At 41.1% G+C, this 25,305-nt stretch overlaps 1 protein-coding gene across 2 annotated transcripts; it reads left to right on the forward strand.

The window, feature by feature from the left end:
• The first annotated feature begins 670 nt into the window (after positions 1–670).
• On the forward strand, positions 671–9,176 carry LOC147986125 (cytochrome P450 87A3-like). 2 transcript variants are annotated; one of them, XM_087544480.1, is made up of 9 exons: positions 671–940; positions 4,227–4,551; positions 4,718–4,867; positions 5,185–5,436; positions 5,933–6,037; positions 6,182–6,260; positions 6,497–6,603; positions 7,141–7,274; positions 8,893–9,176. In XM_087544480.1, exons 1-9 carry the CDS (start codon positions 693–695, stop codon positions 8,981–8,983), a joined length of 1,491 nt encoding a protein of 496 aa, XP_087400606.1. In that variant the 5' UTR covers positions 671–692; the 3' UTR covers positions 8,984–9,176. The 2 variants fall into 2 exon arrangements, with proteins under 2 accessions (XP_087400606.1, XP_087400607.1); XM_087544481.1 differs by having other exon boundaries at positions 5,948–6,037.
• The last annotated feature ends 16,129 nt before the right edge of the window (positions 9,177–25,305 follow it).

Raw genomic sequence — 25,305 nt, forward strand, 5'->3', positions numbered from 1 at the left:
ATCCACGAAGCGAACATGACATGTGAGGAGTTGTTTGCCAACAAGGGGGACGCACTGAAGTTTTGCCCCGTCACAGATGACCATGAGGCCGGCGACTCCGGCAAGCACGCCATCACATATCCGATGATGAGTAGATAGGCTAGCTATGTATGTTTTTTTTAGAAAAGGAGGATGACCCCAGCCTGTGCATCTGGGAGATGTATGCAATTATTTTATTAATTATTCATGAAGACCTTATAAAGTAGTGCATGAATGTTTAGGATGTCAAAAAAATAAGGGATAACTGGTCACTGTTCAGGTACGTCCACGGATGCGGATGTATAGGGGTCTGAATTTGTGAAGTCCTCTCTTAATAGGTTCTTGTTGCAGCGAAAAGTAAGAAATTTCAAGACACTAATTGCGGATCTATGACCCCATATATCGCCGTCAAAGAAAGAAGAAAACTTGAGTTTTCCTTAAAACAGCATAAAGAACGGTCCCATGCATTGCACGTTCTTGCGTGAAGAAGGGGGTCGGGGTGTGGATCCGAACGGGATGGTGGACTCCATGGGTAGCTGCACTGTCACTGTCCCAGGCCATGGGTCTCTGTACCTCTGACGGCTTGCAACTTTGCAAATTGTCTATATAAATCACATTCCGGGCGGGGTGATAGGGTAAGCCAAAACCCAGCTAGCTAGCTCTAGTGAACACACATGCAAATGTCGGTCTCTATCCCTGTGGATCTGGCCATGCCTTGGGTTGTTCTCGTGGCCATGGCGGCCCTCTTAGCTGCCTGGTTCATCCATTTTGTCATTAGATGGAACACGAGTCCACCATGCAAAGCAGGGGCAATGCTGCCGCCGGGGTCCCGGGGTCTCCCCGTCCTCGGGGAGTCGCTCGAGTTCTTCGCCCGGAGCCCATCGCTCGAGCTGACCCCTTTCTTGAAGCGACGCCTGGATAGGTAATTACTCTCACTAATCAGTTTAGTCGTGCATGCATGCATGGCCTACCCCTCATATCGTCTACCTGCTACTGTTACGCAGCTAAAGAATATTCTATTGTTACGCGTAACAAAATCATGTAAGCACCCTCTCGATTTTCTTAAGCGGTTGATGGATTTTTCTTATACACGACACATGAATTTCACAGGGAACAATTTGTCATAACTTTTTCGATAAAGGGCACTCCTGTTAACTCAAAATGTAGCATCAAGGATCAAGATCATACAAAGTATGACGAGCAACACCTGACCTCTGCATACGTAAAATGCACACAGTCAAAGACCAACAGTCTGACAAAAGTAAAATAAAATAATCGATATATCCGCAACAGTAGTCATATAGGCCGACACTATGCCTATGTCAAAATAGGCGATGGACCGTCTAGAGATTATGTTGTACTTCATGTTGGGTAAAAAACCCTCTGACCACCCGCTCCATAGGCATACATACTGTCTTGAACATCAGTTGATACTCTGTCCGGTGCAACGTAAACCATGTACGAAGCGGCTGTGCACAGTGGAAAACAATCTGCAAAGAAGTAGAATTTTCGCTGTTACAAACCAAATCATTTCTACATAACCAACGCGATCATAATAAGACATAGGCTCTCATCCTTATTGGTATTTTGAAACAATTTGAAATGCAGTCCAACGTCGGAAATCAGTGGATATATATGCTAAACTTGATTTGGCTATATTTTGTCCTCTAAACTCATAAAGTAAGTTAAACTTGTGACGGTTAGACCGGTCTATGTTCTAGAGTCCTATAACATGCACAAGGAAGGGCAGCAGCAGCAGCAACGCGTGGTAAACGGAGCTACGTGGTCGGTGCTTGAGTGCGTTTAACTGTTGTGGTACAAAGTATGATGTAGAACCGAGCAAGGAACCTAGAAATAAAGTAGAGTATAGAACTAAATGTTTATGCCGCTCTCATAAGCAAACGGTGAGGCAATGGAAGAAATAGATAGGCATCGAACATCAAAAGGGCGATTCCTTTATTAACCACTGCAATAATCTGAAGAAAAAGCCATCTTACTCAATATTTTGTTCGCTGCGCGCACATTGTTTTCTAGTTATTCATACCACAAAAACTATACCCGCTCCCTTGATACAATGTTGACGACTTGTCTTTGCTCCCATAAACTAACAAATAACAACCCAAGTCATATCTAATTAATCCTACCTCTACTTGATCTCAAATCTTAAAACAATTTACTCTATCCATACGGAAAATCTAAACTAAAGATGTGGTGAGTGATTTTGCAAAGATCATCGAATCCACGGAGAGGTCCATGTTGAGGCCGCACATGGTTAGTTCGCAGCCATATTTTGCCTTATTTGCCCAGTTGTGGTTGAGTGGTAGGTCAAGAAAATTACGTTGAATAAATTGCTGGCCGCAAGTTGGGCAAAGTTTTACCGATGGTAATGGATGTAGGACAAATGGCACAAGTAGTTAAAGAAGTGCGGCAAGTGGCAGTTGTGGTAGTTACAAACAATAGCCTAATAGTGCTTCCGAACTTTGTGTCAAAGTTTTTTCTTTTTGCGAAATGGTTCTGATCTGTTATAAAAAATCATCGGATATACAAGCATCTTCACCATAATAAAAATTACATTGAGGTCCATGGACCATCGAACGATCACCGTTGCTGCCAGAATGAGCTCTTGCCACTCCCATACCGGAGCCAGACTGGCCTTGTTGATGACAGCGAGGAAGTCTTTGTGCATGTGTCCCTAAGGACCCGCATTCTGGATTTGCAGTCGTCGGTCATTGAATCATTCTGAAGAACCTGACACCAAATTTCACCGTTGCATGCGCACGGTGAACCCTAACCTCACTGTCCCGAGGAGCTGACAGGAATCTACACCGGAGCTCCATCTAATCCATCCTGATGGACGAACTTGAGGAGGATCGGAGTCCGGAAGACTGACTCAAAGAAAAAGCGCCGCCATCCGTCCGAGGTCACTTTGTGAGGACTCAAATCCTGCCTATCTACTAGCCGGAGCCAGGGCACCAGGATTCCTCTCCCCACTACCGGCCGTCGGAGTAGCATGTGGAGGGGGAGGGGGGGGGGGAATCCAGTGGCTAGGCTTTTTACTAGTCTCCTTGCGAGAGGGGAAAGAAAATCGAGAACCACCTGCCTTGATATCTTTTGTAGTACTCAACTTTGTGTCAAATTTGAAAGTTTGACAAGACGTGGCTACGAACCAAACTTGTCCTTACCAAAGATTGCATCTACACGCATTCCAATTTTTTATAGCAAGAAACTAAAAACTACTGACAACATACTCATTAATTACCAAATTATATATTTCAAAACATTTTCCTAGTCCAAAATTTTATTTAATTCATGGTATGTTTTGTTGATTCCTTTTTTTGTGGAACGCAACAATGTTGCATCCCAATGGGATAAGTTCCGGCAAATTTCCTTTCTTGGCATAAGAAGTTACCAAGTAGTTACTCCCTTATTTCCGGTTTCAAAGGCTCACACGTATCCCTAGATTGACAATTCAATCAATACAATATAAATTATATTTCACAAAAAATATACCATTATAAAATAAAACATTTAAAGTTTCTGACGACACCTTTTTAGAGATATACTTGTGTGATGTTGGTCAAATTGTCCATCTAGCAATATGTGTGGGCTTATTAAACCGAAAAGGAGGTAGTATATATGAGTATCGTGCTACTAGTTATAATGTTGAAGCCGATGTGTTTATGAAAAGGATTTACTAGCCCTTCATTATGTGCATATAGTGGAGGTGCTATAGGTTGATCTATAGTTGTTCTTCTATTTTTTTGCGAATGTTGATCAACAATTGTACGAGTAGGTTCATGCATGACTCATCAATTCACCATCGAGCAAAAGAGGTATGGCAAGAAGACAGTATGTTTCACCTTTTTCTGGACGGACTTGCAAATCATTGTAGAGCAATAATATTAAGGGTGGTGATCGCAGATGATTAATGACTTGATAACTAAAGCAGAGAATCACGTAACCAGCTATACAATGACACGATTATTATGAGCTTACCATGTGTGGGGAGAAAACAATATTATATGTTGATAAAGAAGTTTTAGAAATACAGTGAATAGTTATTATTTCCATAAAAATGAAATAATCACCGATGATTTGGCACAATTCTATAAGGCCAGTCTTACTCGGATGTTGATCATTTTATATGGATGAACTACCCAAAAATTGTATGACAATCGAACTAAATTCTTGGAGAGCTGCCATTTCAGGTATGGTCCAATTTTTAGGACAAATTTGATCGGTGAAGACCTCATTGTGTCTCTAGATCAAGATTTGAACAACTTGGTGTTCCAAAAAGAGGAGAAGTTGTTCCAAATATGGTATCCAGAGTCGCTCATGAGAATCATGGGAGCTGACTGCATCATCGCAACGCTCGGGACTTTCCACAAGCACCTCAGGACTCTGGTACTTCGACTCTTCGGCCCAGAAAACCTCAGGATGGTTCTGCTCCACGAAATACAACAGACAGCCCAGGCCAACCTACTCTCCTGGCTCGATCATCCTAGTATCGAAGTGAAAGAGGCAACCTCTAGTGTATGTCCTCCTATCCCTTTCCCTATATTGATGGTGTTCTGTTATAAGCTGAACAACTTGATTAATTAGGATATACTACAAGTTATTTCACAAAATTGTTGTTTAGTTAGCAAAGCTTATACATATACATGATGATTCAAGCAACTCCAAAATTTCATTATCGTAGATGATATTCAGCATCACAGCAAAGCGGTTAATCAGCTATGACTCCTCAAGCTCGGACGGGAAGCTGTGGAAGCAATTTGATGCATTTCTTCAAGGACTACTAGCATTTCCACTTTACATTCCTGGCACAGCATTCTACAAATGTATGCAGGTAACTAGGGACAACTACCACCCACATATTTCTCCATATCATAGCACAAATACATTAATACATACAAGAGCACTCTGGCCTATTCTTTTGGAGCCGCCACTGTATTCTAATATACAACAATATGTAGGATGAATTGCACCCAATACTATTCCCTCAAACAAATATTGCACCCCGTAGTAAGAAAATCGTGTATATAGCATTATTAATTGGGACGCCGTGGTGTTTATGCACGTGATTTCAATGCAGGAATTCAAAATATATTTTATTACATATTAAAAAACATTTTTCCTTATATGTATGGTTCCCTCGTTGCATAGGGCCGGAAGAATGTCATGAAGATCTTGAAAGAATTGCTCAACGAGAGGAAGAAGGCAACATGTTGGGAGAGTGTTGACTTTATTGATATCTTGATCAATGATTTGAAGGAGAAGAAGACTTTAATGAATGAGAAAATTGCATTGGATTTGCTCTTCTTATTGTTGTTCGCGGGCTTTGAAACTACGTCATCTGGGATAACTGCTACACTCAAGTTTCTATCCAGTGATCCCAAGGCCCTTCAAGAATTAAAAGTAAGTGTGGACAAAGGAAAGTAGCTAATTGAGTGTTTTAATAATAGCCAATTAAGTGTTTGAATAATCAGTCCGGAAAGAATATTTGCCTTGAGATGTACACACTAGTATTTTCCACCCACACTATTAGACATATACCCGCATTAATTTGTGCATTCTATTACAGACAATGCACTAATTTAGCGTTAACACTCCGTTACATAATTACTGAACAAAATATACATGATTATCCATATAAGAAATACCCATCTTGCTCCTGGCCATAGTTACACCTATGTCTCATATGCCACCAAAAATATAGTCATGTCTAAGTGGTCTTGTATATGTGTGTTACTACCACCATATACCCAATATGTTACAGACCACTTAGATCATGTGAAAGGCACATGGATAAAACTACACCTGTTAACACCCAAAGACCTTCCTTTCCATAATCCAAGAAAATATTGTGTGTGTAATTATGTAATTCGTGTATGCAATTGACTAATTGAGGTAGATTTATCAATTTCAGGAGGAGCAGAACAACATCAGGAAAAGAAGGGCCAACCCTGACTCTGAAATCACATGGGAGGAATACAAGTCCATGAAATTTACATCTCATGTATATAGTTTGTCTCTCTTCGGCCTTTGTTTTTCATGACATCAACTATACACACGTATAGGCTGGTTTATTCTTATTGTATAATTAATGACATGAGCACTTGTGCAAGTGGCATTATTTCATCTGCTTCATTGTTATTTGTAGGTCATACATGAAGCATTAAGGCTAGCTAACATCGCTCCCGTAATGTTTAGAAAAGCAACAGATGAAGTTCATATAAAAGGTGAGAAGATTTTCTAAGGGCACGAGACATGTAAGATATTAAGAGTAACCAATCATATATTTACGAGAGACACATTGGCAGTTTGCTAATTCATTTATGTATGCACATATAGTACAATGGGTGCATCCTCCTTGTAATCAAAAGGAGGGTAGCGCGCGAAGGGGGGAGATAGGCTGCAACAATTTAACTAAATGATGTCTTAATATGTAATGTATGTACGCGTGTGATTCATGCAGGTTACACTATCCCAAAAGGATCAAAGATCATGGTAAATCCTTCTAGCATTCATCTCGATCCTACTATTTACAAGGATCCCAATGCATTCAATCCTTGGAGGTGGAAGGTTTGTAACATTTGCCTATTTCAAACGGATGTTCTATGTCACTTATAATAAAACAACGCATATGCTTTTTATCATAAAGCAACAAACTTCGGTTGAATGATGTACACTATCTCCAAAATTCATGATATTTTATCATAACATATCCTAGATATTGGCCCGGTTTTAAGTTATTAGTTAATGTGCATCTACAACACTTAGTTGGAAATTTATATTATTACAAAAGAAAAGTAGGTCAAAACCTTTCCAAGAAAGGAAAAGTAGCTCATGATCAATACCCTTCAAACTAAGTAAAGTTATATTTTTACAGAAAAATAATTAAGCATTATGAGTGTTGGAAAAAAATTCAAGAGGGAATTATAGTATGGAAAATAGGAATTAAAATGTAGGAGAATATGTGGCTTTTAGTTATTTTATCTCTAATACTTTCTAGCCGAAGCACTAAAAAGGGGATTGCTAAGAATATTTCAAACAAAGGAAGTATTAATTGTTATGCAAGAAGCATCTCTCTCTGAAACCTGGTGAAAACTTTCTACACAGGATACAACTGAACCCGTGGGTGGCTCCTCAAAAGAGTTCATGGCCTTTGGAGGCGGGCTACGGTTATGTGTTGGTGCCGACTTTGCCAAGCTACAAATGGCTATCTTCCTACATTGCTTAGTTACTAAATATAGGTGAATGGCTCTTTCTTGCAATAAAAATATTAATAAATGGTTACTCTAACAACAATAATAAGTATTGATTACCTCTTATTTAATAATAGAGAGATGATCATGTACTCATTTTCAGAATAGGAGAGGATTAAGGCATGTTGGCAATTAATGCTGAGTTAATTAGGCCGTTTTGAGGCGCGTAGGCTGCATCCCATGCATGCGGCCCTTTTACTCCACCACTTCATGCGCTAGGACTGCTCGTTTACTAGTTCTGAGCACACTAATTAGGCATCGTAGTTAATAACCAATGCTATTTTTCAGTACGTGGTACAACCAATCACTAACCACCTTGGTCCGAGAGACTTTTCCAGTGCGCCCTATAAACTGTGACGGAGGGAGTACTAGGTGTTAAACTCCACCAGTTCTTACTATGTTTCTTTGGGAGAAGATATATTTGTAGCCATCAGATCTACTCAAAGTGGATCTAGTGTGCCACAAAAAGATTTTTAGTATACTTCAATAAAACATTTCTAGTATAGAAAAAGGAAAGATCATTTCATAAAACCAATGTTACATTTGGAGTTTTGTGTGACATACTTAAAAATAGAGAGAAAAAACAGATCAAAGAAAATAATAGAAATGAAATGAAAACATAAAATCAAATAGCCACCAATCCCATCACCCTCCCCAACCTTTCTCAGGTTAGCCTGGTCAACATTGTAAGGTCCATTCCTCTTACACTTACATCCTAGGGTGCTTGACTCCACCATAATCCTATTGTGGAGGCCTTGATGTTCTTCAAGCCAGACTAGAAGAAGAAAACTAAAAAGGTTGCCTTAATGGAGGGTGCAATGCCTGGGAAAGGGGTAGGTGTGCTAACATTATGAGTAGGAGGGTGCATGTAACTTCATTGGCAGAATTTATTTTGTATAAACATGTTCTTATATAGTTCCATAATAGGCATATTTTATTTGCCTGGTCAAGTAACTGGATAAATAGAAGATGTATTTTTTCATTGCCATTATATATTATATGGAAAGTTTCTATTTATGAACTAAAACCTCAACTAAAATCATTACAACTTACTCCAAGACATATGACTTCTATGTATCCGTGTAGTCGAATTTCATTCATAGACACTAATTAGTCAAAAAATGTATTTGACTAGATACAAATACATTATTAGTTTTCCATGCAACATCATTCGACAATGTAAATTTATGATCATTTACATGCACATTCATAAAAATCAATTGTCAAAGTTGCTAGCGCCGCAAAATCCTTAGTGCAAACTAGTATGCATGCAAGTTTATAAGCTCACAACTTTTTTTGCAGGGGAGCTCACAACTACTTCTGAATAGTCATATTTGTTTTTTCCAAAAATAACCTCTAGGATCAATGTCTCATATTAAAGGTTAATGACCCCCATGGAGGTAATTACCATAGAGCATTTACAATGTGTTAAGTACAAAGGAAATAGAATATAGTATAACAATAGAAATATGATGGTAGTGTATTACTCTATCAAAAACACACGAATATTATGCTCTTTTGGGAATGTATACTTCTTCTTTCTTGCGAGACTATTTTACATAGATATTTACTCTCTAAATTTTAAACTTGTGTGCGCCTTCTACAGTTGGAAAGTGATCAAGGGAGGAACCATGGTACTTTCTCCTGGACTACAGTTTCCTTGTGGTTTTCACATACAACTTCTCCCAAAGTCGTGATGCATGATTGTTAATGCTTCAATACGGGCAAGATCTCTAAGACCATGGGGGATTCACAATGTTTGGCTGGTCAAAGCCATGGGGGATCTCTAAGACCATGTTGTTGTTTGGCTAAGTATCTAGTAATGTATCTGGTGTGTCTATGGATTAATAAAATAACACATAAACATTGATGGAACCATTTTTGTTCAAATTCTTGTTCTTACCACAATTTGTGTGGTCGTGTGTGCTTTCCAACCATGCTGCGAAGAGTTTATCTTCCTACCACACTACATTCTCAGGCAACTGTTGGAAATATGCCCTATAGGCAATAATAAGATGTTATTATTTATTTCCATGTTCACAATTAATTTTATATTTTTTACTATAATTGCAATGGTCCTGGATATGAGAGTCAGATGAAAACCCACTTGCATGTGTGGAAATTTAAACACTAAGTAGATCCCTTGTCTCACCTCTAAGACTAGCTCATATACTACATGATGATCCTATTTTCCTGATACGACATTGTTAAAGTAACAAGGATGTCGGCAATACTGGGAACACACTGTTGGCTGAACAATGGTGTTGGATAGACCCACCTTTTGATATACTTCAAGATTCAGTCATAACCTTGTTGTCGGTATTATTGTATACTCAAGTCCTTAGACCATGAGAATATCCTGGACCTTCATATCGGACGGTTACTTTGGGGTTGCCATACGTTATTTGTAACAAAATGATTATAGCGAGAACTTTCTGGCACATAGGAAAATTGGGCCCACTCGGTATTATAGTGTCCATCATCGTCTGGCAAGACACAACGTGATACTGACCCCCCGGTGTTGGGAAACATAGCATGCAATTTCAAAAAAAAATCCCATGCTCACGCAAGATATATCTAGGAGATGCATAGCAACGAGAGGGGGAGAGTGTGTCTATATACCCTCGTAGACCGAAAGCAGAAGCGTTTGACAACACGGTTGATGTAGTCGAACTTTTTCTCGTTCCGACCGATCAAGCACCGAACGTATGGTACCTCCGAGTTCTACACACGTTCAGCTCGATGACGTCCATCGAACTCTTGATCCAGCAAAGTGTCGAGGAAGTAGATTAGTTCGACGGCATGGTGACGGTGATGGTGATGTTATCCGCGCAGGGCTTCGCCTAAGCACTACGAGAATATGACCGAGGGTGTAATATTTGGAGGGAGGCGCCTCACACGACTAACAGAAGTTGATGTGTGTTCTAGGCGCCTCCCTCCCCTCATATATATAGGTGGGAGGGAGAGGAAGCAGCCAAGGGGGGCGCCCCAAGTAGGAGGAATCCTACTTGGGGGCCTTGTCCAATTTGCCCCCCACTTCCTTTTTCACCGGAGGGGGGAGGAAAGAGGAGGGATGAGGGAAGGAAGGGGGAGGCCGATGTTGGGGAACGCAGTATTTCAAAAGAATTCCTATGATCACGCAAGATCTATCTACGAGATGCATAGCAACGAGAGGGGAAGAGTATGTCTACGTACCCTTGTAGACCTAAAGCGGAAGCGTTATGAAACGCGGTTGATGTAGTCGAATGTCTTCGCGATCCAACTGATCAAGTACGAACGCACGACACCTCCGTGATCTGCACACGTTCAGCTCGGTGACGTCCCTCGTACTCTTGATCCAGCTGAGGCCGAGGGAGAGTTTCGTCAGCACGACGGCGTGATGACGGTGATGATGAAGTTACCGATGCAGGGCTTCGCCTAAGCACTACAACGATATGACCAAGGTGGAATTCTGTGGAGGGGGGCACCGCACACGGCTAAACAATCAACTTGTGTGTATATGGGGTGCCTCCTACCCCGTATATAAAGGAGTGGAGGAGGGGAGGGCCGACCCTCATAGGGTGCGCCCAAGGGGGGAGTCCTACTCCCAGTAGGAGTAGGTTTGCCCCCTTCCTAGTAGGAGTAGGAGAAGAATGAATAGGGAGAGAGAGGGAAGGAAAGGAGGGGCCAGCCCCCACCCAATTCGGATTGGGCTTGGGGGGGGGGGGCCTCCAGCTGGCCGCCTCCTCCTATCTCCCACTAAGGCCCAATAAGGCCCATTGACTCCCGGGGGGTTCCGGTAACCCCCCGATACTCCGGTAAATGCCCGAACTCCTCCAAAACCATTCCAATGTCCAAACATAGCCTTCCAATATATCGATCTTTATGTCCCGACCATTTCGAGACTCCTTGTCATTTCCGTGATCACATCCGGGACTCCGAACTACCTTCGGTACATAAAAACACATAAACTCATAATACCGACCGTCATCGAACGTTAAGCGTGCGGACCCTACGGGTTCAAGAACTATGTAGACATGACCGAGACTCACTTCCGGTCAATAACCAATAGCGGAACCTGGATGCTCATATTGGTTCCTACATATTCTACGAAGATCTTTATCGGTCAAACCGCATAACAACATACGTTGTTCCCTTTGTCATTGGTATGTTACTTGCCCAAGATTCGATCGTCGGTATCTCAATACCTAGTTCAATATCGTTACTGGTAAGTCTCTTTACTCGTTCCATAATGCAACATCCTTCAACTAACTCATTTGTCACATTGCTTGCAAGGCTTATAGTGATGTGCATTACCGAGAGGGCCCAGAGATACCTCTCCGACAATCGGAGTGACGCATCTTAATCTCGATCTATGCTAACTCAACAAACACCATCGGAGACACCTGTAGCGCATCTTTATAGTCATCCAGTTACGTTGTGATGTTTGATAGTGATACGTCTCCAACGTATCTATAATTTTTGATTGTTCCATGCTATATTATATTCTGTTTTGGACATTATTGGGCTTTATTATACACTTTTATATTATTTTTGGGACTAACCTATTAACCGGAGGCCCAGCCCAGAATTGCTGTTTTTTTTCCTATTTTAGGGTTTCTAGAAAAAGAATATCAAACGGAGTCCAAACGGAATGAAACCTTCGGGAACGTGATTTTCGAATGAACATGACCCAGGAGACTTGGACCCTACGCCAAGCAACCAACAAGGAAGCCACGAGGTAGGGGGCGCGCCTACCCCCCAGGCGCGCCCTCCACCCTCGTGGGCCCCATGTTGCTCCACCGACGTACTTCTTCCTCCTATATATACCTACGTACCCCCAAACTACCAGATACGGAGCCAAAACCCTAATTCCACCGCTGTAACTTTCTGTATCCACGAGATCCCATCTTGGGGCTTGTTCCGGAGCTCCGCCGGAGGGGGCATCGATCACGGAGGGCTTCTACATCAACACCATAGCCTCTCCGATGATGTGTGAGTAGTTTACCTCAGACCTTCGGGTCCATAGTTATTAGCTAGATGGCTTCTTCTCTCTTTTTGGATCTCAATACAAAGTTCTCCCCCTCTCTCGTGGAGATCTATTTGATGTAATCTTCTTTTGCGGTGTGTTTGTTGAGACCGATGAATTGTGGGTTTATGATCAAGTTTATCTATGAACAATATTTGTACCTTCTGAATTCTTTTATGTATGATTGGTTATCTTTGCAAGTCTCTTCGAATTATCAGTTTGGTTTGTCCTACTAGATTGATCTTTCTTGCAATGGGAGAAGTGCTTAGCTTTGGGTTCAATCTTGCGGTGTCCTTTCCCAGTGACAGTAGGGGCAGCAAGGCACGTATTGTATTGTTGCCATCGAGGATAAAAAGATGGGGTTTTTATCATATTGCATGAATTTATCCCTCTACATCATGTCATCTTGCTTAAAGCGTTACTCTGTTCTTATGAACTTAATACTCTAGATGCATGTTGGATAGCGATCGATGTGTGGAGTAATAGTAGTAGATGCAGGCAGGAGTCGGTCTACTTGTCTTGGACGTGATGCCTATATACATGATCGTACCTAGATATTCTCATAACTATGCTCAATTCTGTCAATTGCTCAACAGTAATTTGTTCACCCACCGTAAAATACTTATGCTCTTGAGAGAAGCCACTAGTAAAACCTATGGCCCGAGGTCTATCTTCCATCATATTAATCTTCCAACACTTAGTTATTTTCATTGCCTTTTATTTTACTTTGCATCTTTATCATAAAAATACCAAAAACATTATCTTATCATATCTATCAGATCTCACTCTCGTAAGTGACCGTGTAGGGATTGACAACCCCTTATCGCGTTGGTTGCGAGGATTTATTTGTTTTGTGTAGGTGCGAGGGACTAGCGCGTAGCCTCCTACTGGATTGATACCTTGGTTCTCAAAAACTGAGGGAAATACTTACGCTAATTTGCTGCATCACCCTTTCCTCTTCAAGGGAAAACCAACGCAGTGCTCAAGAGGTAGCAGATAGCACACTAAGTGTTCCTCCGGTATTCGGGAGTTGCATAATCTCATAGTCATAGGAACATGTATAAGTCATGGAGAAAGCAATAGAAATAAACTAAACGATCATAGTGCTAAGCTAACGGATGGGTTAAGTCAATCACATCATTCTCTAATGATGTGATCCCGTTCATCAAATGACAACTCATGTCTATGGTTAGGAAACTTAACCATTTTTGATTAACGAGCTAGTCAAGTAGAGGCATACTAGTGACACTCTGTTTGTCTATGTATTCACACATGTACTAAGTTTCCGGTTAATACAATTCTAGCATGAATAATAAACATTTATCATGATATAAGGAAATATAAATAACAACTTTATTATTGCCTCTAAGGCATATTTCCTTCAGCCGAATCCCTCCCCTTACTTCTCTCTTTCCCCCTTTCCTTTCCCCTCTAGTGTGGCCCATATGGGGGGCACAGCAGCCCCTGCTGGCTGATGTGTTTCCCCTCTTGGCCCATTAGGCCCATATCTTTGACGGGGGTGCCTGGAACCCCTTTCCGGTGACCCGATATGTACCCGGTACCCCCGGAACACTTCCGGTGTCCAAATACCATCGTCCTATATATATATATATAAATATTTACCTCTCAACCATTTCGATACTCCTCTTCATGTTTGTGATCTCATCCGGGACTCCGAACAACATTCGGTCACCAAAACACATAACTCATATAATACAAAATCATCATCAAACCTTAAGTGCGCGGTCCCTATGTGTTCGGGAACTATGTAGACATGACCGAGACACCTCTCCAGTCAATAAACAATAGTGGAAACTGGATGCTCATATTGGCTCCTACATATTGTACGAAGGTGTTTATCAGTCAAACCGTAATGACAACATACGTTATTCCCTTTGTCATCGGTATGTTACTTGCCCGAGATTCGATCATCGGTATCTTCATACCTAGTTCAATCTCGTTACCAGCAAGTCTCTTTACCCATTCCGTAATACATCATCCCGCAACTAACTCATTAGTCACTTTTCTTGCAAGGCTTCTTATGATGTGTATTATCGAGAGGGCCCGGAGATACCTCTCCGATACTCGGAGTGACAAATCCTAATCTTGATCTATGCCAACCCAACAAACACCTTCAGAGATACCTGTAGAGCATCTTTATAATCATCCAGTTATGTTGTGACGTTTTATAGCACACAAGGCATTCCTCCGGTATCCAGGAGTTGCATAATCTCATAGTCGAAGGAATATGTATTTGACACGAAGAAAGCAATAGCAATAAAACTGAACGGCCAATATACTAAGCCAACGGATGGGTCTTGTCCATCACATCATTCTCCTAATGATGTGATCCCGTTCATCAAATGACAACACATGTCTATGGTTAGGAAACTTAACCATCTTTGATTAATGAGCTAGTCTAGTAGAGGCTTACTAGGGACACAGTGTTTTGTCTATGTATCGACACATGTATCAAGTTTCCAATTAATACAATTCTAGCATGAACAATAAACATTTATCATGATATAAGGAAATATAAAATAACAACTTTATTATTGCCTCTAGGGCATATTTCCTTCAGTCTCCCACTTGCACTAGAGTCTATAATCTAGTGCACATCGCCATGTGATTTAGCACCAATAGTTAACATCTATATGTGATTAACACCCATAGATCACATCGCCATGCGACCAACACCCAAAGGGTTTACTATAGTCAATAATCTAGTTCACACCGCTATGTGATTAACACCCAAAGAATACTAAGGTGTGATCATGTTTTGCTTGTGAGAGAAGTTTAGTCAACGGGCTTGCTACATTCAGATATGTATGTATTTTGCAAATTTCTATGTCTACAATGCTCTGCATAGAGCTACTCTACCTAATTCCTCCCACTTTCAACATGTATCCAGATTGAGACTCAGAGTCATCCGGATTGGTGTCAAAGCTTGCATCGATGTAACCCTTTATGACGAACTCTTTATCACTTCCATAACCGAGAAACATTTCCTTAGTCCTCTTAGGTAACTAAGGATAATTTTGACCGTTGTCCAGTGATCTACTCCTAGATCACTATTGTACCCCCTTACCAAACTCATGGCAAGGTACACAATAGGTTTGGTACACAACATGGCATATTTTATAGAACCTATGGCTGAGGCACAAGGAATGACTTTCATTCTCTTTCTATCTTATGCCGTGGTTAATCTTTGAGTCTTACTCAACTTCACACCTTGCAACCCAGGCAAGAACCCTTTCTTTGACTAATCCATTTTGAACTTCTTCAAAATCTTGTCAAGGTATGTGCTTTGTGAAAGTCCTATTAAGCGTCTTGACCTATCCATATAGATCTTGATGCCCAATATATAAGTAGCTTCACTGAGGTCTTTCATTAAAAAAATTCTTATTCAAGCATCCTTTTATGCTATTTAGAAATTCTATATCATTTCCAATTAATAATATGGCATCCACATATAATATCAGAAATGCTATAGAGCTCCCACTCACTTTCTTGTAAATACAGGCTTCACCGTAAGTATGTGTAAAACCATATGCTTTGATCACCTCATCAAAGCGTATATTCCAACTCCGAGATGCTTGCACCAGTCCATAGATGCATCGCTGGAGCTTGCACACTTTGTTAGCATCTTTAGGATCGACAAAACCTATTGGTTGCATCATATACAACTCTTCTTTAAGAAATCCATTAAGGAATGCAGTTTTGACACCCATTTGCCAGATTTCATAAAATGCGGCATTTGCTAACATGATTCGGGCAGACTCAAGCATCACTACGAGTGAGAAAAATCTCATCATAGTCAACACCTTGATCTTGTCGAAAACCCTTTTGCGACAAGTCGAGATTTGTAGATAGTAACACTACCATCAGTGTGCGTCTTCCTCTTGAAGATCCATTTATTCTCAATGGCTTGCCGATCATTGGGCTAGTCCACCAAAGTCCACACTTTGTTTTCATACATGGATCCTATCTCAGATTTCATGGCCTGAAGCCATTTGTCGGAATCTGGGCTCATCATAGCTTCTTCATAGTTCATAGGTTCGCCATGGTCTAATAACATGACTTCTAGGACAACATTACCGTACCACACTCTGGTGCGGAACATGCTCTATTTGACCTACGAGGTTCCGTAGTAACTTGATATGAAGTTTCATGATCATTATCATTGGCTTCCTCTCTAGTTGGTGTAGGCACCATTGGAACGGTTTTCTGTGATGAACTACTTTCCAATTTGAGAGAAGGTACAATTACCTCTTTAGGTTCTACTTTCCTCCCACTCACTTCTTTCGAGAGAAACTCCTTCTCTAGAAAGGATCCATTCTTAGCAACAAAGATCTTGCCTTCGGATCTGTGATAGAAGGTGTACCCAACAGTTTCTTTTGGGTATCCTATGAAGGTGCACTTCTTCGATTTGGGTTCGAGCTTATCAGACTGAAGCTTTTTCACATAAGCATCGCAACCCCAAACTTTAAGAAACGACAGCTTAGGTTTCTTGCAAAACCATAGTTCATATGGTGTCGTCTCAACAGATTTAGATGGTGCCCTATCTAAAGTGAATGTAGCTGTCTCTAATGCATAACCCCAAAACGGTAGTGGTAATCGGTAAGAGACATCATAGATCGCACCATATCTAATAAAGTACAGTTACGATGTTCAGACACACCATTACGTTGTCGTGTTCCAGGTGGCGTGAGTTGTGAAACTATTCCACATTGTTTTAAATGAAGGCCAAACTCGTAACTCAAATATTCGCTTTCGCGATTAGATCGTAGAAACTTTATTTTCTTGTTACGATGATTTGCCACTTTACTCTGAAATTCTTTGAAATTTTCAAACGTTTCAGACATGTGTTTCATTAAGTAGATATACCCATGCTCAAATCATCTATGAAGGTCAGAAAATAACGATACCCGCCACGAGCTTCAACACTCATCGGATCGCATACTTCATTATGTATTATTTCCAATAAGTCATTAGCTCGCTCCATTGCTCCGGGGAACGGAGTTTTAGTCATCTTACCCATGAGGCATGGTTCACATCAAATGATTCATAATCAAGTGATCCCAAAAGCCCGTCTGCATGGAGTTTCTTCATGCGTTTTACACCAATATGACCTAAACGTCAGTGCCACAAATGGGTTGCACTATCATTATCAACTTTGCATCTTTTGGCATCAATATTATGAATATGTGTATCACTACGATCGAGATTCAATAAACCATTCACATTGGGTGTATGACCATAGAGATTTTATTCATATAAATAGAACAATAATTATTCTCTGACTTAAATGAATAACCGTATTGCAATAAACATGATCTAATCATATTAATGCTCAACGCAAACACCAAATGACATTTATTTAGGTTCAATTCTAATCCCAAAGGTAGAGGGAGTGTGCGATGATGATCGTATCAACCTTGGAATTACTTCCAACACACATCGTCACCTCGTCCCTAACTAGTCTCTGTTTATTTTGCAACTCCTATTTCGAGTTACTACTCTTAGCAACTGAACTAGTATCAAATACCGAGCGGTTGCTATAAACACTAGTAAAGTACACATCAATAAAATGTATATCAAATATACCTTTATTCACTTTGCCATCCTTCTTATCTACCAAGTATCTAGGGCAGTTCCAGTGACCATTTCCTTTGCAGTAGAAGCACTCAGTTTCAGGCTTGGGTCTAGCTTTGGGCTTCTTCATGGGATTGGCAACTTTCTTGCCATTCTTTTTGAAGTTTCCCTTTCTTCCCTTGCCCTTTTTTCTTGAAACTAGTGGTCTTGTTAACCATGAATACTTGATGCTATTTCTTGATTTCTACCTTCGCTGATTTCAGCATCGCGAAGAGCTTGGGAATCGTTTTTGTCATCCCTTGCATATTATAGTTCATCACGAAGTTCTAGTAACTTGGTGATAGTGGCTAGAGAACTCTGTCAATCACTATCTTATCTAGAAGATTAACTCCCACTTGATTCAAGTGATTGTAGTACCCAGACATTCTGAGCACATGCTCACTAGCTGAGCTATTCTCCTCCATGTTGTAGGCAAAGTACTTGTCAGAGGTCTCATACCTCTTAACACGGGTATGAGTCTGAAATATCATTTTGAGCTTTTTGGAACATCTCATATGCTCCATGGCGTTCAAAACATTTTTGAAGTCCCAGTTCTAAGCCGTAAAGCATGATGCATTAAACTATCAAGTAGTCATCATACCGAGCTTGCAAAATGTTCATAACGTCTGCATCTGCTCCTGCAACAGGTTCGTCACCTAGTGGTGCATCAAGGACATAATTCTTCTTTGCAGCAGTGAGGATAATCCTTAGATCACGGCCCCAGTCCGCATAATTGCTACTATCATCTTTCAAATTAGTTTTCTCTAGGAACATATCAGAAATAAAACAGGAGAGCTATAATCTACAACATAGATATGCAAATACTATCAGGACTAAGTTCATGATAAATTAAGTTCAATTAATCATATTAATTACTTAAGAACTCCCACTTAAATAGACATCCCTTGAGTCATCTAAATGATTACATGATCCAAATCAACTAAACCATGTCCGATCATCACGTGAGATGGAGTAGTCTTCAATGGTGAACATCTCTATGTTGATCATATCTACTATATGATTCATGTTCGACCTTTCGGTCTCCAGTGTTCCGAGGCCATGTCTATACATGCTAGGCTCGTCAAGTTTAACCCGACTATTCCGCATGTGAAAAACTGTCTTGCACCCGTTGTATGTGAACGTAGAGCCTATCACACCCGATCATCACAGGGTGTCTCAGCACGACGAACTGTCGCAACAGTGCATACTCAGGGAGAACACTTATACCTTGAAATATTAGTAAGGGATCATCTTATAATGCTACCACCATACTAAGCAAAATAAGATGCATAAAAGATAGGGATTTTTATTTCTGTGCCCCTAGTTCGTTAGTTCTACTCATTCATCCCCACGCTCTTAACTTTTGCTCACTTTTCCCCACTCCCTTGGCCGAAACCCTCAGAGCTGGTCATAGCGGACGTTGCCATCGGGTCAATGGCTTGAACGTTAACTCTGAATAGTGGGGCCGCGTAGGGCGGAGTCCACATTTTGACCATTACGTGGTAACCAGTGGGGCCGCAAAACTGACACTCACTATAACCTGAATCAGATCCAGTCGCTTCCGCGCCTCCCCCTCTGCCGCCGTCGTGCCGCCTCCGCTGCACTCTTGCCGTCTCCGCCGCAGTCGTGCCGCCTCCACCGCATCTACGCTCTCTCCCCATCTAGGATTAGGAAGCGATGTCGGGGGGGGCACCTCGTCCGGCCCATCGACCATGGAGATGATTGGGTCGAATCAGAGGCTGATAATTCATGGATTCCACCTGGGTATGCATCATTTTCCTCTCAAATTGATTAGGAGATCTGTAAATTAGGCTGTATTTGACCACCTTTGGCATGAATAAGCACAATTTATCTGAAAATTTTCGGCCTAACTGCGCCCTTTATCTTATTTCAATCGAATAGGGTTGATCCTGCACTTGCTTTTCGGCTGGCGGTTAGAATGGAAACTAGCGAGCTGCGTGGAACTAAACCGTGTGTGATTTCTGGATTTTTCTATCCTAAAGTGGTAGAAACCAGCGTTTCGTTTAGAGATTTCCGTGAGGCACTCTGTTGTGAGTATCCGTGGAGCCCTGCTGATGCTGTTGAACTGAGATATTTCGACAGTACCGAGCAGAGATTTCTCCCATTAACTTGTGATGAGTATCTGGGATTGCTATTTAGTTTGAATGCTGACAGCCGTTTCGATAAAATCCATATCGGTGTGCTTCAGGCATGCAAACAACGTATCCCGAAGGGTGTTCAGACATCATCTATCTCTGCTAATAGTGAGCGTCCTCGCACTCCTTGTAGGTTGAGACCAAGTAAACCTAGTGGTTCTGAAAGCCACAACATGTCGGCTACCGCTAATTCTGCCACTTCTCCTCTCCCTTCTGCACCTGATGTAGAAGTAGATGCAGAGCCTGACGAGGAAGTGCCTCGACATGATGATGAGGATGAGATTCTATTCCCTGAACTGGTAGATAGAGTCAGTCAACAGGCAGTGGAAGATGAATATGCAGAGGAGCCTAGCAGCCGTGCTAGATTTGATGACACTGATGATGAAGAGAGGGAGGAGAACATCGACTCCTTAGTTTTACAAGAATATGATGATGAGGACATGCCAACAATTGAGTGGAACAGGGAGAATCCTGACCTTACTCCAGGAACCGTATTCAAATCGATGATGGACTGTCGTAATGCAGTGACTACATATTGCATTCTCACTGAAAACTCTTATGAGGTTGATAGGAGTGAGCCAGGAAGATTCACTGTTCATTGCCCTTATGATAGGTGTAGGTGGAGGTTGGATGCATCCACTATGCGAAAGAGCAAATTGATTCAGGTATTACAATTGAATATTGTTCTCAGATTATTTATCCATTCTAGATTTAGATCATGTGTACTGTTTCTTAATTGTATTTGACATCATTTTTCATTTTGTTTCAGATAAAAAGCAACCCACACGGGCACACTTACCCACCTGGAGGGGAGGGGAAAAGGACAAATCTAAGCTTGCAAAGACTAGGTGGGTGGCAGATGCAATCTTGGATTGGGTGAGGGAAACACCAACAATTGGTCCAACAGCACTCCATGGGAAGCTATTTGAGAAGTACAAGATTAATGTACAATACATGAAGATTTTCTATGCTAATGAAATGGCTCTTGATAGGATTAATGGTCCATGGAATGAGAGTTTTCAGTTGCTTTACACCTTCAAAGCTGAAGTGGAGACGGCTAGTCCAGGGAGTGTTGTAGAGATTGACAAGCATACAGTTAAGTACAAATTAAAAGGGAAGGCAATGGAGAAGGAGTGCTTCAGGAGGGCTTTTGTTTGTTTCAAGGCTTGCTGGCAGGGGTTTCTGAATGGTTGTAGGCCCTATTTGGCTGTCGATGCAACTGTTTTGAACGGAAGATGGAGAGGCCAGCTTGCAGTAGCTTCTGCAGTTGATGGACACAACTGGCTATTCTTAGTTGCATTTGGTGTGTTGGAGGTAGAGAGTGGGGAGAGTTGGGTCTGGTTTCTGCAGCAGTTGTGCAACATTATAGGTACACCCTCAGGTTTAGTTATACACACAGATGCTTGTAAGGGTTTAGAAACTACAGTAGGAATTGTATTCCCTGGAGTGGAACATAGGGAATGTATGCGACACCTAGCACAAAATTTTAAAAAGAAATTCAAAGGCAAATTTTATGATGAGAATCTATGGCCAGCATCATACACATGCAGCTTGAGGAAGCATGAGCACCATTTGAGAGTGTTGTATGCTCATAATCCTTTGGTGAAGGAGTACATGGATGAACATCATGGAAAGTTGTGGTCAAGAACCAAATTCAATGAAATCTGCAAAGTAGACTATGTGACCAATAACCTCGCTGAGTGTTTCAATGCAAAGTTCAAGTCAGTGAAAGGGGTTTTGTTGTGGCAAGCATTTGATAAGATCAGGCAGATGATCATGGTAAAGATGGCTCTTCGTTAAAGAATTGCAGAAACACAATATGTTGGCCATCTTATGCTCCCATCTCTGATTAAGGCATTGCATGCCAAGGCAAGAGGACTAAGAATGAAATGCATTCGACCGTCGACATACGAGGCTGAGGTGACATACACTGACAGTAAAATTAGGGAATGGAGATATCCAGTGAACCTTGCAACCAATGAATGCAGGAGTAGGCAATGGCGGATCCGTGGGAAGCCATGCATACATGCCCTACATCTCATGACTGTTATTGGAGGTGAAGATGTTGAAGTTGATCAGTATTGCTCTGAATATTGCTGTTGCCAAATTTAGGGCTTCTTATGCTGAAAATGTGCCTGCACTCTTGGGAAAAGACCAATGGATCATAGTAGACTCAGGGTTCAAACTCCATTCTCCTGTACTGACTAGACCACCAGGAAGACCAAGGAAAAACAGGATAAGAGCTGGTGAAGAGGGTCGTGTAAAAAACAGCGTAAGTGCAAAAGATGTGGTATCTTAGGGCATATTGCTAGGCGTTGTACCAATCCAGTTGATGCATCATTTGGAGAAGAGAAACAATGGGCAGCAGCAAATGCATAGGAGGATGTAGTAGCAGAGGAGAATGCAGCAAGTTTAGAGGATAATGCAGCAGCAGAGGAGAATGCAACAAGTTTAGAGAATGAAGCAACTGAAGTAGCAGCTTGGTATGTGTGCAATCTTTCCATTTTTTTGCATTTGTTCTCTTTTTTATCGATGGCTAAGCTTATTTCTGTTTGACCCAGCTCTAGGATAATTATAGGCACAAGACAGAAAAGACCTAGAGAGGAAGAAACTTCGGTTGAACCATCATCTGATGCAGAATTTGAAACCATGGCTTATGAAGGTTTTGAAGCTATAAGAGAGGAGGAAGTTATTTTGTCTGAAGTTCCTTTAAAGATTAGTGAGTCCACAGATGACTGTCAACTGGTCATCACTTGCTTGATCGGTCAAAGCTCAACAAAACCACCACCACCAGAAGTGAAGATCAGAAGCAACAAGACAAAGCTTTCAAAGGCACAAAATATCCCAGCCAGGGAAACTAGAAGCAAGACGGTTAACCCATCCCAGAACACAAGGAGCAAGGCAAAGATTTGAATTTGAACTTGAATGCAAGTCAAAAACTTTGAACTTTAAAGATTTGTAATAAGGATTCTGTCGTCAATTTGAAGTACTGTGAAAACTTGTAAGGTGTAATAATTATATATGTAAACTTTGAATTTGAACTACTGAGGCAAACTTTGAATTTTAGGCAAACTTTGAATTTGAACCAACAATTCAGTCCATTCCCCTATGGTGTGACTTGCACAGTTTGCTGAACTATTATAAACGTTAGGTGATCAATCCGATCTCTTTTGCGTCTATAAAACTTGTAGTCATGAGAAACGTGTTCCAAATGAGCTCCCAAGCTAGGGTAAACAGCCCCATTTGTAATCAATTTTTTTGGACCTACTCCAAATGAGCCAAATATTTTTATTAACACCAAATCAATCTATATAGTGTAGATTCGAAGAATCGCTATTTATTGAATTAATCTTTCTATTTTTACATTTTTTTCAAAAAATATACTTTAATAGAAAAACCATTAAAAACACATTTACCATATGAAAATGGAAAACTAAGTTCAGATCCTTCTTATTCACTTTGAAATCAAAATTTGAAAAACCGAAGGGAAACCCTACCTCCTCTCCTTGGTGATAACCCACAAGTATAGGGGATCACAACAACTTTCGAGGGTAGAGTATTCAACCCAAATTTATTGATTTGACACAAGGGGGGCCAAAGAATATTCTCAAGTATTAGCAGCTGAGTTGTCAATTCAACCACACCTGGAAACTTAGTATCTGTAGGAAAGTGTTTAGTAGCAAAGTAATATGATAGTGATGGTAACGGTAACAAAAGAGTAATGAAAGCAAAGTAATGTTTTTGGTATTTTGTAGTGATTGTAACAATAGCAACGGGAAAGTAAATAAGCATAAACCAGTATATGGAAAGCTCATAGGCATCGGATCAATGATGGATAATTATGCCGGATGCGGTTCATCATGTAACAGTCATAACATAGGGTGACAGAGAACTAGCTCCAATTCGTCAATGTAATGTAGGCATGTATTCCGAATATAGTCATACGTGCTTATGGAAAAGAACTTGCATGACATCTTTTGTCCTACCCTCCCGTGGCAGCGGGGTCCTAATGGAAACTAAGGGATATTAAGGCCTCCTTTTAATAGAGAACCGGAACAAAGCATTAGCACATAGTGAATACATGAACTCCTCAAACTACGCTCATCACCGGTAAGTATCCCGATTATTGTCACTTCGGGGTTAACGGATCATAACACATAATAGGTGACTATAGACTTGCAGGATAGGATCTAGAACTCTCATATATTGATGAAAACATAATAGGTTCAGATCTGAAATCATGGCACTCGGGCCCTAGTGACAAGCATTAAGCATAGCAAAGTCATAGCAACATCAATCTCAGAACATAGTGGATACTATGGATCAAACCCTAACAAAACTAACTTGATTACATGGTGAATCTCATCCAACCCATCACCTTCCAGCAAGCCTACGATGGAATTACTCACGCACGGCGGTGAGCATCATGAAATTGGTGATGGAGGATGGTTGATGATGACGACGACGATGAATCCCCCTCTCCGGAGCCCCGAACGGACTCCAGATCAGCCCTCCCGAGAGGTTTTAGGGCTTGGCGGCGGCTCCGTATCGTAAAACGCGACGATTTCTTCTCTTCTATTTTTTTCTCCCCGAAAGCAGTTATATAGAGTTGGAGTTGGAGTCGGGGGGTCTCCAGGGGGCCCACGAGGTAGGGGGGCGCGCCCTAGGGGGGGGGGCCACCCTCATGAGAAGGGTGTGGGCCCCCTGGTCTTCATCTTTGGCGAGGATTTTTTATTATTTATTGTAAGGTATTCCATGGAGTTTCAGGTCATTCCGAGAACTTTTGTTTTCTGCACATAAAACAACATCATGGCAATTCTGCTGAAAACAGTGTCGTCCGGGTTAGTTCCATTCAAATCATACAAGTTAGAGTCCAAAACAAGGGCAAAAGTGTTTGGAAAAGTAGATACGACGGAGACGTATCAACTCCCCCGTGCTTAAACCCTTGCTTGTCCTCAAGCAATTCAGTTGACAAACTGAAAGAAATAAAGAAAAACTTTTACAAACTCTGTTTGCTCTTGTTGTTGTAAATATGTCATGCTAGCATTCAAGTTTTCAGCAAAGATTATAACTAACCACATTTGCAATAATTCTCAGTTCTCATGATTACTCATATCAATAACATAATCAACTAGCAAGCCATAATAATAAATCTCAGATGACAACACTTTCTCAAAACAATCATAATATGATATAACAAGATGGTATCTCGCTAGCCCTT

The sequence above is a fragment of the Triticum urartu genome, chromosome 2A (genome assembly GCF_056163025.1).
Source record: "Triticum urartu cultivar PI428250 chromosome 2A, HENAU_Tu73, whole genome shotgun sequence".
Classification (NCBI taxonomy): domain Eukaryota; kingdom Viridiplantae; phylum Streptophyta; class Magnoliopsida; order Poales; family Poaceae; genus Triticum; species Triticum urartu.

Bases quoted from the DNA above. Each gene is read 5' to 3' on its own strand.
- LOC147986125 (XM_087544480.1), top strand. From the start codon at position 693: ATGCAAATGTCGGTCTCTATCCCTGTGGATCTGGCCATGCCTTGGGTT. The intron at 6,261-6,496 runs GTGAGAAGATTT...TGATTCATGCAG, and splicing joins AGATGAAGTTCATATAAAAG to GTTACACTATCCCAAAAGGA. The intron at 7,275-8,892 runs GTGAATGGCTCT...CGCCTTCTACAG, and splicing joins TGCTTAGTTACTAAATATAG to TTGGAAAGTGATCAAGGGAG.